At 47.6% G+C, this 20,000-nt stretch overlaps 1 protein-coding gene across 3 annotated transcripts in view; it reads right to left on the bottom strand.

The window, feature by feature from the left end:
* The window catches only part of LOC139751460 (uncharacterized), a 43,153-nt gene that overhangs the window by 19,013 nt on the left and 4,140 nt on the right, over positions 1 to 20,000 (bottom strand). For 2 of the 3 annotated variants that reach the window (XM_071666888.1, XM_071666889.1), the window contains exon 2: positions 17,052 to 17,430. In XM_071666888.1, the coding sequence (XP_071522989.1) occupies positions 17,052 to 17,125 (74 nt within the window). In that variant the 5' untranslated portion in view covers positions 17,126 to 17,430. Of the gene's footprint in view, positions 1 to 13,117; positions 13,983 to 17,051; positions 17,431 to 20,000 lie in introns of those variants that run through there. The other variant, XM_071666890.1, reaches the window with a different exon arrangement.

The raw sequence follows: 20,000 nt of genomic DNA, 5'->3' as shown, positions 1-20,000 counted from the left end.
TCAGTCCGGATCTGATACCAGTAATTAATTGATATTAATCATGCGTAGCTCACACAAAATTGTTCCTTATTTCATCTCTTGTCCCGTGCATGTTATAATATTTTATTTTTTCTACCAATTAAACGCGACTTAAATCACTTTTGAGGACGTGAATGATCTTTACGAAGTAATAGTCATGGAGGAGGTAAATTCGCAATCCTTGTTTTGAGGGAGACCGTGTTGAAGCATTGGCCCACAAAGGTCAGGTCAGTAAAGGTTAGGTTGTTATTTTTAACCACGTGACTTTAGGTTGTAGTGGCAAGGATCTCACACGAGTCACACCTGTTCGGGAGTTGTTGATCCATCTTGTGTTTAGATTGATTTCATTGGGCCCCAAACCCTCGGCTCTGAGCGGGACTTGGTTAGGTTGGGTTATTCATGAGATGGGGTTAGGTTTGAATGATCATGAGATGTGGTTGTGTTAGTCATGAGACGTGGTTAGGTTATATTAGTCGTGAGGTAGAGTTAGGTAAGGTTAGTCATGAGGTAGAGTTAGGTGAGGTTAATCATGGGGTAGAGTTAGGTGAGGTTAATCATGAGGTAGAGTTAGGTGAGGTTAATCATGGGGTAGAGTTAGGTGAGGTTAATCATGAGGTAGAGTTAGGTAATGTTAATCATGAGGTGTAGTTAGTTAAGGTTAATCATGAGGTAGAGTTAGGTAATGTTAATCATGAGGTATAGTTAGGTAAGGTTAATCATGAGGTAGAGTTAGGTGAGGTTAATCATGGGGTAGAGTTAGGTGAGCTTAATCATGAGGTAGAGTTAGGTGAGGTTAATCATGAGGTAGAGTTAGGTAAGGTTAAATCATGAGATGTTAGGTTCATGAGAGATGCTAGGTTAGGTCAGGTGAGGTTAGGTTAGGTAAGGCTAATCATGAGATGTTAGGTTAGGTTAGGGTAGGTTAGGTTCGTCAGAGATGCTAGGTTAGGTTAGGTTAGGTTAGGTTAGGTTCGTCAGAGATGCTAGGTTAGGTTAGGTTAGGTTAGGTTAGGTTAGGTTCGTCAGAGATGCTAGGTTAGGTTAGGTTAGGTTAGGTTCGTCAGAGATGCTAGGTTAGGTTAGGTTAGGTTAGGTTAGGTTAGGTTCGTCAGAGATGCTAGGTTAGGTTAGGTTAGGTTAGGTTAGGTTCGTCAGAGATGCTAGGTTAGGTTAGGTTAGGTTAGGTTAGGTTCGTCAGAGATGCTAGGTTAGGTTAGGTTAGGTTAGGTTAGGTTAGGTTAGGTTCGTCAGAGATGCTAGGTTAGGTTAGGTTAGGTTCGTCAGAGATGCTAGGTTAGGTTAGGTTCGTCAGAGATGCTAGGTTAGGTTAGGTTAGGTTCGTCAGAGATGCTAGGTTAGGTTAGGTTCGTCAGAGATGCTAGGTTAGGTTAGGTTCGTCAGAGATGCTAGGTTAGGTTAGGTTCGTCAGAGATGCTAGGTTAGGTCAGGTTAGGTTCGTCAGAGATGCTAGGTTAGGTTAGGTTAGGTTCGTCAGAGATGCTAGGTTAGGTTAGGTTCGTCAGAGATGCTAGGTTAGGTTAGGTTCGTCAGAGATGCTAGGTTAGGTTAGGTTCGTCAGAGATGCTAGGTTAGGTTAGGTTCGTCAGAGAAGCTAGGTTAGGTGCGTCATGAAATGTGTTAAGATTAGGTTTATCAACAGTGATGCAGTCCTCCCGTGTGTAATCTTAGCTTCGACAAGCGCTGAAGGATTTGTGACCGTGGGATGATAGTGAATGCCATGTAAAACATCTTGAAATAAATAGGATTATAAGCCTTAGACAAGACAATATATGAAAGCACTTATGTATTCCTTATATATATAAAGAATAACCCAGCCAGGCATATAACACCAAAGACAGCCATCCATTTTCCGGTAAAGATTAGAAAATACAATGTGACAGTTTGTGTATTGATCTGTCCTCCCCCGTGTGTACTACTGAGAACCGAGAAGCCTGGCTCTCCCCCACACACACCAGTCTCCCCCACACATACCAGTCTCCTCCCCACACACACCAGTCTCCCCCACACACACCAGTCTCCCCCCCACACACACCAGTCTCCCCCCACACACACCAGTCTCCTCCCCACACACACCAGTCTCCTCCCCACACACATCAGTCTCCTCCCCACACACACCAGTCTCCTCCCCACACACACCAGTCTCCCCCACACACACCAGTCTCCTCCCCACACACACCAGTCTCCCCGACACACACCAGTCTCCCCCCACACACACCAGTCTCCTCCCCACACACACCAGTCTCCTCCCCACACACACCAGTCTCCTCCCCACACACACCAGTCTCCCCCCACACACACCAGTCTCCTCCCCACACACACCAGTCTCCTCCCCACACACACCAGTCTCCCCCACACACACCAGTCTCCTCCCCACACACACCAGTCTCCTCCCCACACACACCAGTCTCCTCCCCACACACACCAGTCTCCCCCCACACACACCAGTTTCCTCCCCACACACACCAGTCTCCTCCCCACACACACCAGTCTCCCACACACACACACCAGGCTCCCCCCCACACACACCAGTCTCCTCCCCACACACACCAGTCTCCTCCCCACACACACCAGTCTCCTCCCCACACACACCAGTCTCCCCCACACACACCAGGCTCCCCCCCACACACACCAGTCTCCTCCCCACACACACCAGTCTCCCCCACACACACCAGGCTCCCCCCACACATACCAGTCTCCTCCCCACACACACCAGTCTCCCACACACACACACCAGTCTCCTCCCCACACACACCAGTCTCCCCCACACACACCAGGCTCCCCCCCACACACACCAGTCTCCTCCCCACACACACCAGTCTCCTCCCCACACACACCAGTCTCCTCCCCACACACACCAGTCTCCTCCCCACACACACCAGTCTCCTCCCCACACACACCAGTCTCCTCCCCACACACACCAGTCTCCTCCCCACACACACCAGTCTCCCACACACACACACCAGTCTCCTCCCCACACACACCAGTCTCCTCCCCACACACACCAGTCTCCCACCCACACACACCAGGCTCCCCCCCACACACACCAGTCTCCTCCCCACACACACCAGTCTCCTCCCCACACACACCAGTCTCCTCCCCACACACACCAGTCTCCTCCCCACACACACCAGTCTCCCCCCACACACACAGTCTCCTCCCCCACACACCAGTCTCCTCCCACACACACCAGTCTCCTCCCCACACACACCAGTCTCCCTCCCACACACACCAGTCTCCCCCCACACACACCAGTCTCCCCCCACACACCAGTCTCTCCCACACACACCAGTCTCCCCCACACACACCAGTCCTCCCCCACACACCAGTCTCCCCCCACACACACCAGTCTCCCCCCCACACACACCAGTCTCCCCCACCACAAGGCTGGACACACAGTCCTCCTCCCCACACACACCAGTCTCCCCCACACACACCAGTCTCCCCCACCACACCAGTCTCCCCCCACACACACCAGGCTCCCCCACACACACCAGTCTCCCCCCACACACACAGTCTCCCCCCACACACCAGTCTCTCCCCACACACACCAGTCTCTCCCCCCACACAACCCAAGTCTCCTCCCACACACACCAGTCTCCCCCACACACACCAGTCTCCCCCACACCACACCAGTCTCCTCCCCACACACACCAGTCTCCCCCCACACACACCAGTCTCCCCCACACACACCAGTCTCCCCCAACACACACCAGTCTCCCCCCACACACACCAGTCTCCCCACCACACACCAGTCTCCCCCCACACACACCAGTCTCCCCCCACACACACCAGTCTCCTCCCCACACACACCAGTCTCCCCCCACACACACCAGTCTCCCCCCACACACCAGTCTCCCCCACACACCAGTCTCCCCCACACACACCAGTCTCCCCCACACACACCAGGCTCCCCCCACACACACCAGTCTCCCCACACACACCAGTCTCCCCCACACACACCAGTCTCCCACACACACACCAGTCTCCCCCACACACCAGTCTCCCCCACACACACCAGTCTCCCCCCACACACACCAGTCTCCCCCCACACACCAGTCTCCCCCACACACCAGTCTCCCCACACACACCAGTCTCCCCCCACACACCAGTCTCCCCCACACACACCAGTCTCCCCCACACACCAGTCTCCTCCCACACACACCAGTCTCCCCCCACACACACCAGTCTCCCCCCACACACACCAGTCTCCCCCCACACACACCAGTCTCCCCCCACACACCAGTCTCCCCCCACACACCAGTCTCCCCCACACACACCAGTCTCCCCCCCACACACCAGTCTCCCCCACACACACCAGTCTCCCCCCACACACCAGTCTCCTCCCCACACACACCAGTCTCCCCCCACACACACCAGTCTCCCCCCACACACACCAGTCTCCCCCCACACACACCAGTCTCCCCCCACACACCAGTCTCCCCCCACACACCAGTCTCCTCCCCACACACACCAGTCTCCCCCCACACACACGTCTCCCCCCACACACACCAGTCTCCCCCACACACCAGACTCCGCCACACACCACACACCACCACCACTCGACCCCCCAACTGTGGCCACCCGCCACCGTCCCCCCCCCCTCTCTGAACACCTTGGTTGGTTGCGGGCCACTGATCATTATGGCGCATACATGTAACACTACTTAGTTGGAATTTGAAGGTCGTGTAATGCACGTTAGCTTGGATCCAGAGGACCTTGGGCTGCGTTCGAGTGACACACACACACACACACACACACACACACACACACACACACACACACACACACACACACACACATATGTAGCCTATATGTAGTTTATGATGAACGGGTGGACGACGCACCAAAGACACGAAATACCAATATTCAAATATGAACCTGCGCGCGCATATACGTTAAGATACAATATATTTTTTCACTGTAATTTCACACGCAGAGCTACGGACACGTATCATTAAGGCCTGCCTGGGTAGTGTGAGCTTGTGCGTACTACATGCATGCATGACTACGAGGTTAAGAATAGGCCATCCCGCTGCACACCTGGTGTAGGACCAGGACGTGCGTCTGGAAGACAAAGGAGAAAAGACATGTGGGATATGGAAAGTGAGTGACAGCCTCTCACGGGAGGTTGATAGAATATGGATGTGGAAAGGGAGCTGTGGTTTCGGTGCATAGAATATGGATGTGGAAAGGGAGCTGTGGTTTCGGTGCATAGAATATGGATGTGGAAAGGGAGCTGTGGTTTCGGAGCATAGAATATGGATGTGGAAAGGGAGCTGTGGTTTCGGTGCATAGAATATGGATGTGGAAAGGGAGCTGTGGTTACGGTGCATGACAGCTAGAAACTTGAGTGTGAACGCATGTGGCCCAAATTTGGTGTCTTTTCTTAGCGCTGCCTCGCGCGTGGCTAGAGTGGGGTGCTGCTTCACGTGTGGCGGGGTGGCGACGGGAATGGATGAAGGCAGCAAGTATGAATATGTACATGTGTATATATGTATATGTCTGTGTATGTATATGTTGAAATGCATAGGTATGTATATGCGTGTGTGGGAGTTTATGTGTATACATGTGTATGTGGGTGGGTTGGGCCATTCTTTCCTTGCGCTACCTCGCTAACGCGGGAAACAGCGACTAGTCAGAGGTGAGTGAGGGGCCTGTATGGCAACAATGAGGGATAGGGATTAATGAGGGACAGTAAGAGATCAAATAATTTAGTAAATCAAGACGTCAGGTGAGTGAAGGATGAGGAGAAATCATTATCAACACAGACCAGAAAGACATGAGTAGAGGGAAGGGGAGAGTTATGAGGGAATCATGAGTTTGACTCGTGGCTTATAACATGAGTAATGAGGGATACATGAGACAGACCCAGGACCTGTGACATGAGTAACAAGGGATACATGAGGCAAACCCGGATCTGTAATGAGTCAAGGGTTACATGAGACTGACTCATGACCTGTAACATGAGTAGTATATATGAGGCAGACTCAGGACCTGTAACATGAGTCACAAGGGTTACGTGAGGCAGACTCATGACCTGTATCATGAGTAACAAGGGTTACATGAGGCAGACTCATGACCTGTAACATGAGTAGTATACATGAGGCAGACTCAGGACCTGTAACATGAGTCACAAGGGTTACATGAGGCAGACTCATGACTTGTAACATGAGTAACAAGGGTTACATGAGTCAGACCGTAACACAGTCTGTGAAAGTACCCTTGACTTATGGCCGTACACAGGATGGCCTTGGTGTTGATCATGGCTGGGCTAATGGCAGGTGGGAGGGAGGGTAGACCTGGGATGAGGAGAAATGAGGGGGGGAGGAGGTAAGGGAAGCGAAGGGGCACAAAGGGAAGGGTAATGGAGAAGTTAAGAGGGGGAAGAAGGTGAGTTAAATGGTAAGATGGGGAGTTAAGGGGTAAGATGGGGAGTTACAGGGCTAGAAGGGGAGGTAATGGGGGAGTTAAGGGGCAACAAGGGGAGGTAATTGGAGGAGGAAGACGATTATTACGGGGAACATGGAGATATGTAACCAAAAAAAAGGGGTGGGGGAGAGGGTGGGGGCAGCGAGATGGGGTAATTCGGAGAATATGGGGGAGACAGTGGCCGGGAGGAGGAGGGAGTGAAGAGAGAGGTCAAAGAGATTAGGTATATATATATATATATATATATATATATATATATATATATATATATATATATATATATGTGTGTGTGTGTGTGTGTGTGTGTGTGTGTGTGTGTGTGTGTGTTTGATTGTTTGTTTGTTTGTTTGTGTGTGTGTGTGTGTTTGTGTTGGTGATGACCTTGTGTGTCCGTGTGTGGGTGTGACTGTTTATCTTGGCTACGCTGGCTGGCTGAGCCGGCCGCTGTGGAATGTGGCCAAACGGGGTTCATACATCATTCCAAACTGCCCTCGTCCCCCCCAACCCCCCACACACCCCCACATACGCGTGGTGTAGATGTCAGCGTTACTGACCATGAGTCAGCACGGGGCCCCGACCACACCGGTAGGTCCGAGTCCCGGACGCGGCGGCTGGCCCACAGACAACTCAGGTGTTCATCCTTCCCCCCTCAGGTTGAGGCGATAGATGGGTACCTGGCCTAGGCTCGTGTGTGTGTGTGTGTGTGTGTGTGTGTGTGTGTGTGTGTATTCACATATAGGCGTACAAAACATGTTACATACATACAAGGTTAAGAAATGGGGCAACACGAGTGTAAAACTCTCTCCCCATAAAACACACACACACACACTCACACACACACACACACACACACACACACACCTGCAATACTATATGAATCATATAAGAGTCTAAATAGTCATAAAATTGGCGTATATGTTCCCGAGAATACCACAAACATAGTAATTATAGCAACGATCCTAGCAGTCATTACATCGATCCTAGCAGTCATTACAACGATCCTAGCAGTCATAACATCGATCCTAGCAGTCATTACATCGATCCTAGCAGTCATTACAACGATCCTAGCAGTCATAACATCGATCCTAGCAGTCATTACATCGATCCTAGCAGTCATAACATCGATCCTAGCAGTCATAACAACGATCCTAGCAATCATAACAATTGTCCTAGCAATCATAACAATGATCTTAGCGATCATAACCGGTCCTAGCTATCGTAACGATCCTAGCCATCATAACAACCATCTTAGCCATCATAACAACCACCCTAGCCATTCATAGCAATGATCCTAGCCATCACAGCAACGATCCTAGCCATCATAACAACCATCCTAGCAACAACCCTTGACACAAACAGACCGGACACAGAGAAAGAGAGAAAGAGCGCTGAATATACACATTGACACGTTAATAACATAGCATTTACAACTTGCCCGAGAACGAACCACGAATATTAAACTCCCATTCCTCACTACGCCAGCAGCGCCAATCATGGCTTAACGAGAGCGCTTCGTGTGACTAGTGGACACACGCCACACTGTAGATCTCATTCTCAACGCTAATTTGGACGACCAGCGTTCAATACGTCTAGTTCATGTGTGTGGTTCGGAGGGATTCGTTTGCTTCGAATAGGTTATCATCGTTCAATACGTCTAGTTCATGTGTGTGGTTCGGAGGGATTCATTTGCTTCGACCTTTGAGCACGACGGTATCTGACCCTTGAGCACGACGGTACCTGACCCTTGAGCACGACGGTACGACCTTTAAGCACGACGATACGACCCTTGAGCACGACGGTACGACCCTTGAGCACGACGGTACCTGAACCTTGAGCACGACGGTACGACCCTTGAGCACGACGGTACGACCCTTGAGCACGACGGTACCTGACACTTGAGCACGACGGTACGACCCTTGAGCACGACGGTACCTGACACTTGAGCACGACGGTACCTGACCCTTGAACACGATGGTATGATCCTTGAGCACGACGGTACCTGACCCTTGAGCACGACGGTACCTGACCCTTGAGTACGACGGTACGACACTTGAGCACGACGGTACCTTACCCTTGAGCACGACGGTACCTGACCCTTGAGCACGACGGTACGACCTTTAAGCACGACGATACGACCCTTGAGCACGACGGTACGACCCTTGAGCACGACGGTACCTGACACTTGAGCACGACGGTACCTGACCCTTGAACACGATGGTATGATCCTTGAGCACGACGGTACCTGACCCTTGAGCACGGTGCGACCTTTAAGATCGACGATACGACCCTTGAGCTCGACGGTACGACCCTTGAGCACGACGGTACCTGACACTTGAGCACGACGGTACCTGACCCTTGAACACGACGGTACCTGACCCTTGGGTACGACGGTACCTAACCCTTGAGCACGATGGTACGATCCTTGAGCACGACGGTATTTGACCCTTGAGTACGACGGTACTTGACCCTTGAGCACGACGGTACGACCCTTTGGCACGACGGTACCTGACACTTGAGCACGACGGTACCTGACCCTTGAACACGACGGTACCTGACCCTTGAACACGACGGTACCTGACCCTTGAGCACGACGGTACGACACTTGAACACGACGGTACGACCTTTGAGCACGACAGTACCTGACCCTTGTGATGTGTGGGTTTGTATGTATGCGTGTTTATATATGTATGTCTAGGTAGAAAAGTGGCATGTTTTTGAGGTATTGAAAATTGGCGGAGTATTTCCATAGACCTTTATTAAATTATGAGAAGCGACACAATAATAAGATAAAGTTTTTAACCAAAAATCAGGCATGAAAATACACACGTGTGTGTGTGTGTGTGTGTGTGTGTGTGTGTGTGTGTGTATATATATATATATATATATATATATATATATATATATATATATATATATATATATATATATATATATATTATATATATATATATATATATATATATATATATATATATATATATATATATATATATATATATATATATATATATATATAATTTCTTTCTTTTAAACTACTCGCCATTTCCCGCGTTAGCAAGGTAGCGTTAAGAACAGAGGACTGGGCCTTTTTTGGAATATCCTCACCTGGCCCCCTCTGTTCCTTCTTTTGGAAAATAAAAATATATATATATATATATATATATATATATATATATATATATATATATATATATATATATATATATATATATATATATATATATATATATGAAGACAGCAAGTATGAATATGTATAGGTATGTATACGTGCGTATGTGGGCGTGTAGGTATATACATGTGTATGTGGGCGGGTTGGGCCATTCTTTCGTCTGTTTCCTTGCGCTACGTCGCTGACGCGGGAGACAGCGACTAAGTATAAGTAATATGTATTCTATTTATAATTGTTCCTGGATCTCCTGCAGTTCCAAGGCTGCGCTTCTTCCAGTAGCAGGGGAATGATGGATCCTTTTTTTTTTTATTTTATTGATAAGTGCCAGTGATACAGCCTCGCTAAGCGAGCGACTGTTCATGTGGGGTGTAACCGTGCAGGCGGAATCCGGTAACACCAACCTGTTAGCAACGGTTTTCTCCACCTCACGCTAGGGAGTGGGTGGGAGGGATGAAGAGGGAGGTAGTGATGGAGGTGAAGGAGAGTAGATAGTGATGGAAACGAGTATGGAAGATGGGGGGTCAGGGGGAGGGGAAGTGTGATGAAATTGAAGGAGTGATGGAGCTAAGAGAGAGGGAGGGAGGTAGTGATGGAGCTAAGGGAGAGGGAGCGAGGGAGGGAGGTGGTGATGGAAATAAGGGAGAGGGAGGGAGGTAGTGATGGAGCTAAGGGAGAGGGGGAGGGAGGTAATGATGGAGCTAAGGTAGAGGGAGAGAGGGAGGGAGGTAGTGATGGAGCTAAGGGAGAGGGAGGGAGGGAGGTAGTGATGGAGCTAAAGGTAGAGGGAGGGAGGTAGTGATGGAGCTGATCATCTCTGCCACCCGACCGCTGGAGCAATATTGATCGGTTATACTAACGATCTAGTGAGACAGGTGTGTATATGTGCGTGCGCGCGCGCGCGCGCAACGGTCGTGAGGCGTGGTAAGGCAATGCTCTGTGATTCTGGGCTAGGTCTAGCTAGGCTAGATGGCTTTGTGATCCTGGGTTAGGCTAGGCTAGATGACTTTGTGATTCTGGGTTTAGGTTAGGAATAAGCAGTTAAAAACTATTTGAATGTAAAGACACACAGACTATATACACACACACACAGAAGGGCGAGAAGAGAAGAAAAAACAACAACAGAAAGTCCAATATCGTATCTCCATATATAACACGTCTGGCAGACCCGAGCACACCCGCCGCCACCACATCGAACTCACTCGCCGGACGCCGCCACCACATCGAACTCACTCACACGCCGACGCTACCACATCAAACTCACTCACACGCCGACGCCACATCGAACTCACTCACACGCCGACGCCACCACATCGAACTCACTCGCCCGCCGACGCCACCACAACGAACTCACTCGCCCGACGCCACCACATCGAACTCACTCGCCCGCCAACGCCACCACATCGAACTCACTCGCCCGACGCCTCCACATCGAACTCACTCACACGCCGACGCCACCACATCGAACCCTCCGCCAGCCGCCACCACATCAAACTCACACACCCGACGCCACCACATCAAACTCACACACCCGACGCCACCACATCAAACTCACACACCCGACGCCACCACATCAAACTCACACACCCGACGCCACCACATCAAACTCACACACCCGACGCCACCACATCGAACTCACTCGCCCGCCGACGCCACCACATCGAACTCACACACCCGCCGCCACTACATCGAACTCACTCGCTCGCCGCCACCACATCGAACTCACACACCCGCCGCCACTACATCGAACTCACACACCCGCCGCCACCACATCGAACTCACTCGCCCGTCGCCACCACATCGATCTCACTCGCCCGACGCCACCACATCGAACTCACTCACACGCCGACGCCACCACATCGAACTCACACACCCGACACCACCACGTCGAACTCACACACCCGCCACCACATCAAACTCACACACCCGCCACCACCACATCGAACCCTCCGCCAGCCACAGGTGTACGCACAAGTGCCGACATGTATGTCTCTCTCGTGGCTGTAGACGCGTTCGCTCGCTGTCATTGTTGAGTTCGAAATCAATACCTTACGATGATGAAAAGGTCAATATCTACTCTACGACAAAAGCTGTTTTATCAATTATGTAGTGATGACCGACGGAGAGCGACCCGGGCGGGCGGGCGGGCGGCGCGCGCGGTCTTTTGCGATATGCATCAATGCAGTTATAATGAAGCTGAAATGCATCAATGCAGTTATAATGAACTTTGAATGCATAAATGCAGTTATAATGATCCTGAAATGCATAAATGCAGTTATAATGAACTTTGAATGCATAAATGCAGTTATAATGAACTTGAAATGCATAAATGCAGTTATGATGAACTTCAAATGCATAAATGCAGTTATAATGAAGCTGAAATGCATCAATGCAGTTATAATGAACTTTGAATGCATAAATGCAGTTATAATGATCCTGAAATGCATAAATGCAGTTATAATGAACTTTGAATGCATAAATGCAGTTATAATGAACTTGAAATGCATAAATGCAGTTATGATGAACTTCAAATGCATAAATGCAGTTATAATGAACTTGAAATGCATAAAAGCAGTTATAATGAACTTGAAATGCATAAATGCAGTTATAATGAACTTGAAATGCATAAATGCAGTTATAATGAAGCTAAAATGCATAAATGCGCCGATAGTGTTATGATTAGATATGATGGTAAGTGAGGAGAGTGGGAGGGAGGGAGGGAGGTTGTGACATGGGAAGAGGAGGTGTGTGTTGTACGTTGTGGGTAGGGCGTTCATCACCACGCGCGCAGATGAAGGGACGAGATGGAAACCCGAGTCTGAGTTGACGACGTTGCCCATTTAGGGTGGGTAAGGCAGCCAGCCAGCCTGGTGGGTCAGGTCGGGAGGCGTGGTGGGGTCAGGTCAGTACCTGGTCGGTAGTGCAAGGCCTCCTGAAGGAGGAGTGGAGGAGTGGGGGAGGCGTGGGGCGTGAAGGTTGCACTGAGATGTGGTGGGGGAGGACAGTGAGGGAGGAGGTGTGTGTTGGAAGGGCTCCGTGGGCGATACGCCCGTGCAGTTGGGTTGACCTTAACCCCCGCCCCCCCCCCTGCAGGTCAGGAACGCCCACGAGGTCAACGCAGGTCATCCCCGGCGACGTGTTCAAGGATGCGCCACCACCTGCGAGGACGGAGTGAAACCCACCTGTAATAATGAGAGAGAGCCATCTGTTCAGGAGTACTGAATCCATAGCACCAGCTGTGGGAGCGACACCACCAGCTGTGGGAAGGGCACCACCAGCTGTGGGAACACAAGCACCAACCGTGGGCACAAGGAACACCCGCTGTGGGGACACGAGCTGTGGGATCAAGAGTGTCACCTGTGGGCAAAATGAACACCAGCTGTGGGGAACGAGCTGTGGGATCAAGAGTGTCAGCTGTGGGCACAAGGAACACCCCAGCTGTGGGCACACCAGCTGTGGGGAATGGTGGGAGTCGTCACTCACCGTCTCCTGCGGGGGTAGACATCGTCGCGCGCCACCACAGCACAACACATGGCGGCGAGACCACGACCCCCTCCTCCTCCTCCTCGCTCAGCGCTAGTGGGCAGCCATGATCAACACCCCACACACACTCAACTCTTAATTTCTGACCAAAATTTGGCCCGTTTCTCTCCCCAGTCAAGACCTGTCAGTATATCTCTGGGGACATGTGAACTACTTCCTCCTAACGACCCTTAACAAAGTCGCTAACGAGTCTGTTTGTCTCTCACAATATCAACAACAGGTCCTGCATGCAGAGAGTACGGACAGATAAGGCTTTTAATAGATTTTTCTCCATCACATTTGTCCTTCGGTACAATGGCTTCGTCTCTGTGCTCTGGACTAACTCTCTCAAGCATTGCAATGTTACTTTTGACGATAAACGAATGAATTGTCCAGTAAATACAAAAAAGTTTTCTGTTGTCTTTGCTGTCACTGATTATATATATATGTCGTCATGTGAAAGATGATAACTGTTTGAAAGAGATAAGATCAAAGTCGTAACTTCGGCTTCTAATTCATTCATTATCTCTAACTTTTAGACCATTTTTGTACACGTTTCAATGGTTGATATTCAGGTAAATCCAAACATCGTTTTCAATCACGTTGAAAAAATGTCTAGAAGACTAATAATAATCACTCTAGTAATTTAAACGTCTGCACGCCGTTAAGATCTTTATCACACTGGTCGTTTATTCCGTCTTTGCCCAGGAGCACGTCAGGTGAGGAGGGACCCGGGCCAAGTGAATCGAAGTTTAACGGTCGAGGTATGTTGGTTGGCCTGGCCTGGCCACCCTCCCGCCCGCGCCGCCTGCCCTCTGTCGGCCGCTGCCCGAACTGCTTCCCCCCCTTTGCTATGCCTGTCCTCTGACGGCCGCTGGCCGTACTTCTTCCCCCCCTTTTGCTACGCCTGCCCTCTGACGGCCGCTGTCCGAACTGACCCCTCGTATCCACACTCATAGTTTCACGGTTGCTTAATGTTCGCGTTTTGCTATGATAAATCGGTATGAAGAAAAATTGAAATGTGGGGAAACTTGGTTCAGTGGCTGAGGTCGACTTTAATTGATGGTTTTTATTTCAATCTTGTGCCTTTGGATTTGAAATTTTAGATTGAACGAAATCTAGATTATCCTCTTCAATTCCAAGACTTAGACCGAAGTACAGTAAACACTAAAATTTCTAGATCACGTATAAACTAACTTTTCTAGAAACAGTTTACTTACTTTTAAGTTTATTCAATTATAAATTCCCGGCAAGGACATCTTCCCGCGAGCATGAATGCGCGTAAACTCCCTTTGTTTACATGACGTCACCAGTGTTGTGCGTGGCAACTCGGCGTCAACGGCTGACGGGGACACGCTGATTCCTGGGATTTTCGACTCTGATGGCTTTGAAAAGCCCCAAATGCTGAAAAAATATTATTTGTGGCACCATGCAACATACCAATATATTTTTTTTTCCATTTGGCAGCTGGTCAAAGTGTGCCAACCTTTTTAGAATTAAACCTTTACCTAATTTACCTTCGGTAACTCATACTTCACAAATAGGCCAAGGATGCTTTCCTTGTCATGTGTCTCCCGAACAACATGAAGTATTCTAACCTTAAACGCATATTCTCTACGCCCTAATGTGGACGATACATGAATTATTCGTGTGGTACGCAAAAAAAAAAGGGACCTTGTGCGCGCGAACGCTTTCGTAAGATCGTATATTTTAGGTCGCTATTGGAAAATGTGTGTATGTGTGTATGTGTGTGTGTGTGTGTGTGTTTGTGTACAGACCCGAGCGTGTGTGTGTGTGTGTGTGTGTGCGTGTGTGTGTGTGTTTACAGACCCGAGCGTATGTACTACAAGTGCTTTTATGCCCTTGAGTACAATGGGCGTATATATTTCCACTGGCTAAGGAGTCAGTGGTGTATACTAACAGTATGTTTCTTAAAATACTTAGATACCCTCACAAAATATGGTCAGTTGTCACGCTAACTCTCCTCGTAGCATAAATTCACGCTAGGATCACAATATATATATATTTCTAACTTGGAATATCGCTCAAAATACCATTAGGTTTAAGTGTGATGTTTAGAACTGACAGATAACATCAGTAAATCACAAAGAAATGGATTGGTAAACACATACGCTGTGTGGCTACTGTAAACAAAGGGACAGCGACACTTAAAAAAAACTTTTTTCTGATGTAAAAGAAAATGGAGTTCAGCACGCTATAACTGTGCTATTGTTCTTGGTGCTATAACTGAGCTGCTATTACAGTACAAGCAAACATTGTTCTCCAAAACCCACACTGAACTAGGCTACCTAACAACACAACTGTTTCATACTCTGCTTTTCTTGGTAAAAACCTAGAAGAATCCTAAGAACCACAGTGGTTTGTTTTTACTGCCAATTTTAATCGTAAATTTACGGTAATGGTTAACAACTTTAGTACAGTTTGAGAGGTACAAATGTCTGCTTTACATTAGTTAAAGAGTTTTAAAGTCCGTCTAGAAGGTAATCGCTTTTAAGAAGTATATTGGGTTTGTTTTTGAATGGTATGGTTGCTTATAATTTTTGTAGAAAATAGCTTTATCGTCTTCTCTGTCCATTTTCTTTAGAAAATAAGTATAAGAAGGCTTCCCAGTGGTTTATTTAAGTATAAAGTGCAGTATTGGGGTTTATTGAGTTTGCCATAAAGCTGTATACCGTTTTCTAAACCACTTTAGATTAGTTTACTATGTAACCCATTTTCTATCATTGGAGCAAGGATCAATGCGCGCGCGTGCGTGTGTAATTAATCATTTCCCTGATATGGAGGAGGGGAGTGTACACCCCCTCCTATTACTCATGATTTCTTTGTGTCTGTGTTACGGGGAGAGAGGGAGTCTTACGCTGGTGTTGCCCCGTCTCGTAACTTTGAATATATGTCCACACACACACACACACACACACACAGGAACCTACTGTCTGTATGTATGTATAAGATTTGCGTGTCAGTTAACATGGCACTTACGTAACCATCTATTTCGCTCTTGTCTTCTCACCCCGAGTCCTTGTGGGGTGCACGTGTTGCTGCCACGTGCACGGTATGGGGGGAGAGAGAGAGAGAGAGAGAGAGAGAGAGAGAGAGAGAGAGAGAGAGAGAGAGAGAGAGAGAGAGAGAGGTAAAATAAGAATTGTTTACTCGTTGTTCTACTTCACAAAGTCATTATATCTATGAACCAAAGCAAGTTGTAATTGGACTTGCAGCAATCCTTGTGTTTTTGGCAAGATTAAATATTCGCGTTGACGTTGCAGGTGTATGTCCATATGTATAGATGCTGGTGTGTATACATATGTATAGATGTTGGTGTATATGTACATATGTATAGATGCTGGTCTGTATACATATGCACAGATGATGGTATACATACATATGTATTGATGCTGGTGTATATACATATGTATTGATGCTGGTGTATATACATATGTATAGATGCTGGTGTATATACATATGTATAGATGCTGGTGTATATACATATGTATAGATGCTGGTGTATATACATATGTATAGATGCTGGTGTATATACATATGTACAGATGCTGGTGTATATACATATGTATAGATGCTGGTGTATATACATATGTATAGATGCTGGTGTATATACATATGTACAGATGCTGGTGTATATACATATGTATAGATGCTGGTGTGTATATACATAAGTATATTAAGTATATGCACATAAAGACGTCTTTGTCTCCCTGTCCGTGTATGTATGAATGTATACGTGGTGACCTTAGCGGGCCCAAGAGGTTCACTATGACCTCACACACACGCACACACACACACACACACGCACACGCACACGCACACACACACACACACACACACACACACACACGCCAGGTGAGAGCCATGTACTTACCCAAACCTCCATTCAATGATGCGTTCTCCTCCGCGGATCTTGACATCATACATAGGGATGAACCGCTGTGGCATGCCTATGGGTCACATGACGGTCATGACGTCATGCATTAGGGGGGGCGGGGGGCGTCGTACCATGCCGACGTCACGTGACTTCATGGTTCTCGGAGGGGATTGGTCCGCGTGGATCATCGAAGTCTGGCGACGTCACCGTCATGACTCGTGTAGTCGACGTGATCGTGACGTCATGACTTGGGTGGTTGACGGGATCGTGACGTCACCTCCGCTCAGCCGCCATGACAGTTTTCGAAGTTACAGTTGTGGTCAACCGTTGACTTAACAGATGACTTACGTTTCGTTATGGCCGCAACAGAAAACGTCTGAGAGGAAGATAAAGAAAATGTAATGAGGTTTTTCTTTTATATAGCGACAGATTTTAGCAGAATACGTCTGAAATAAAGAAAATGTAATCAGGTATGGTTATTTCCACAGGTTTAACAGACACGTCTGCAATAAAGGAAAATGTAATTACGTAAAGTTCTTTTGAGATTTGACAGAAAATGTCTGCAATAAAGCAAATGTAATTAGATGTAGTTATGTCTACAAGTTTAACAGAAAACGTCTGAAATGAAATTAAGAAAATGTAATGATAGTTATTTCTACAGATCTAACAGAAAACGTCTGAAATGAAATTAAGAAAATGTAATTAGATGTAGTTAATTCTACAGTTGATTAGAATGCGTCTAACAGATAGCAGTCCTGGTAACAGACAACAAAGGCCCCATTCGTTCACACTCAGTCTCTAGCTGTCATGTAATAATGCACCGAAACCACAGCTCCCTTTCCACACCTAGGCCCCACAGAACTTTCCATGGTTTACCCCAGACGCTTCACATGCCCTGGTTCAATCCATTGACAGCACGTCGACCCCGGTATAGCACATCGTTCCAATTCACTCTATTCCTTGCACGCCTTTCACCCTCCTGCATGTTCAAGGCCCCGATCGCTCAAAAATCTTTTTCACTCCATCCTTCCACCTCCAAACTGGTCTCCTACTTCTCCTCGTTCCCTCCACCTCTGACACATATATCCTCTTGGTCTGCCTCCTGCAGCAGTAACCACACCACAGACCTCAGCATCGCCTTCTCCCTCCTGTAGCAGGAGTACTTGGACGTCTTCAACGCCCTTCTCTACTTCCACATCACGTGCGGCACAAGCTAAGGCCCTCGTCGACGCCTTCTACAGGCATCATCATGGTATACTAAGCACACCCACATACCCTTCTGCAGTAGCGCGACCCAGGACTCCTCCGTCACCCTCTCATCCTACACCGCCAGCAGGAGCAGTCTGTCTCTCTGAACCACACATTTCTACGCCTATTATGATCAGCCAGTGTTCTGCAGCCTATTTTGATTGTCTTAATTGCCATATATAGGAAGCGAAGTTAGACCCTTCGTCGTTAGAGGAATAGTTATGTAAAAATAGTATTATAACTATGGCTCCAGAGTACGATAATATGTCTTAACCGTAACACAATATTTTCAAATGTTTTTGATATTGTTTTAAGAGTATAGGAAAGTATTTTTAATCCATGAAATCTTGAAAATGTTGAATGGTCACTTGTTATTAGCATAGTGTATATTATTTTTATCTTTTTAAAATTCGTCCTCAGGCGAAATAAATTATATAAGAGTTTGAGAAAATATTTTACCATTTTTTTTTTTAGAAATTGAGAAAATATTTTACCATTTTTCAGAAATTGAGAAAATACTTTACCTTTTCTTTTTATTTTTAGAAATCTTCAACGAACGTAAACCAGACTACACCTGGGTCGCTCCCCAGGTTGGCAGTTTATTAAACCTTTTTGATTATTTCGTCAATATCCACCCTTAACATCGATGTAAACGAGCCAGTTATAGATTAGGGAGGCTAGGTTGTGGCTCTAGGGTGCCATAAAATCGTTAGGTCGGCTGTAATTACGAGCGGAGGCGGGGAAGAGCGTAAAACTGTTTCACCTCGACTGGAGTGTTTTCATGGCCGCCATTGTGACGTAATGAGGGCAGGGTGACGTAACCAAGTCAAGCGAAAATCAAAAGTTATTTTTTTTCTTTTTTAATTTTCTTTTGGCCAAAGATTAGAAAATATATTTTATGGGTATTAAAGAATAGATTATAAACGATACAAGATGAGTAAGTAAGAGACGGAAGAATTACGAGAAAAATAATTAGTGTATTATCTTTGGTTTTGATAAGCCAAGCTAAGGGTGATTAGAAAATGTTCATAGTTCGTGACCCGCTGTAGGGAGAGATAATTAACTGTCAAATGAACAGAAAAATTAGAAGATATTTAAGCATGAAATACTAGAAGAATCAAACAACAGTTGATTTTGATTAAGGGGCGTGATACAACAGGTAAAACAAGAGCCAGGATTCGAACCCAGGACCTTTTGTGTGGTAGTTGAGAAACGCTAACTGTTAGGCTATGATCGCTCTCTGGTTAGGAAATGAGTGTTCGATTACAAGGAATCAAATACCCTTCGTCTCATGTCCATCAGTCATGGGATCCCTTTAGGCCGACATTTTCAGCCACGAGCATTTTACAGAACCTTACACTTTCGATTGATCGATCGCCGTTTCCCTGTGTTGGCGAGTTAGCGCCGGGAACCGACGAAGTAAGGCCGTCTTCGCTCACATCCATTATATCTAACTGTCATGTGTAATTGAACCGAAACCACAGCTCCCTATCCACATCCATTATATCTAACTGTCATGTGTAATTGAACCGAAACCACAGCTCCCTATCCACATCCAGCCCCCCCCCCCCCCGACCTCTCCAGAGTTTACCCCGGACGCTCCCTTTGGGGGGTGATGAACAGCTGGATTGACTTTGAGCCGGCTGCTGTTTCGACCTGGAGTCGACCTTCTGGGCGGCCAGAGAGCGCCTCGTGGTC

The sequence above is a fragment of the Panulirus ornatus genome, chromosome 11, assembly GCF_036320965.1.
Source record: "Panulirus ornatus isolate Po-2019 chromosome 11, ASM3632096v1, whole genome shotgun sequence".
In the NCBI taxonomy this organism is placed as follows: Eukaryota; Metazoa; Arthropoda; class Malacostraca; order Decapoda; family Palinuridae; genus Panulirus; species Panulirus ornatus.
The sequence above is the reverse complement of the archived record's forward strand: the minus strand, read 5'-3'. Positions and strand labels throughout refer to the sequence as shown.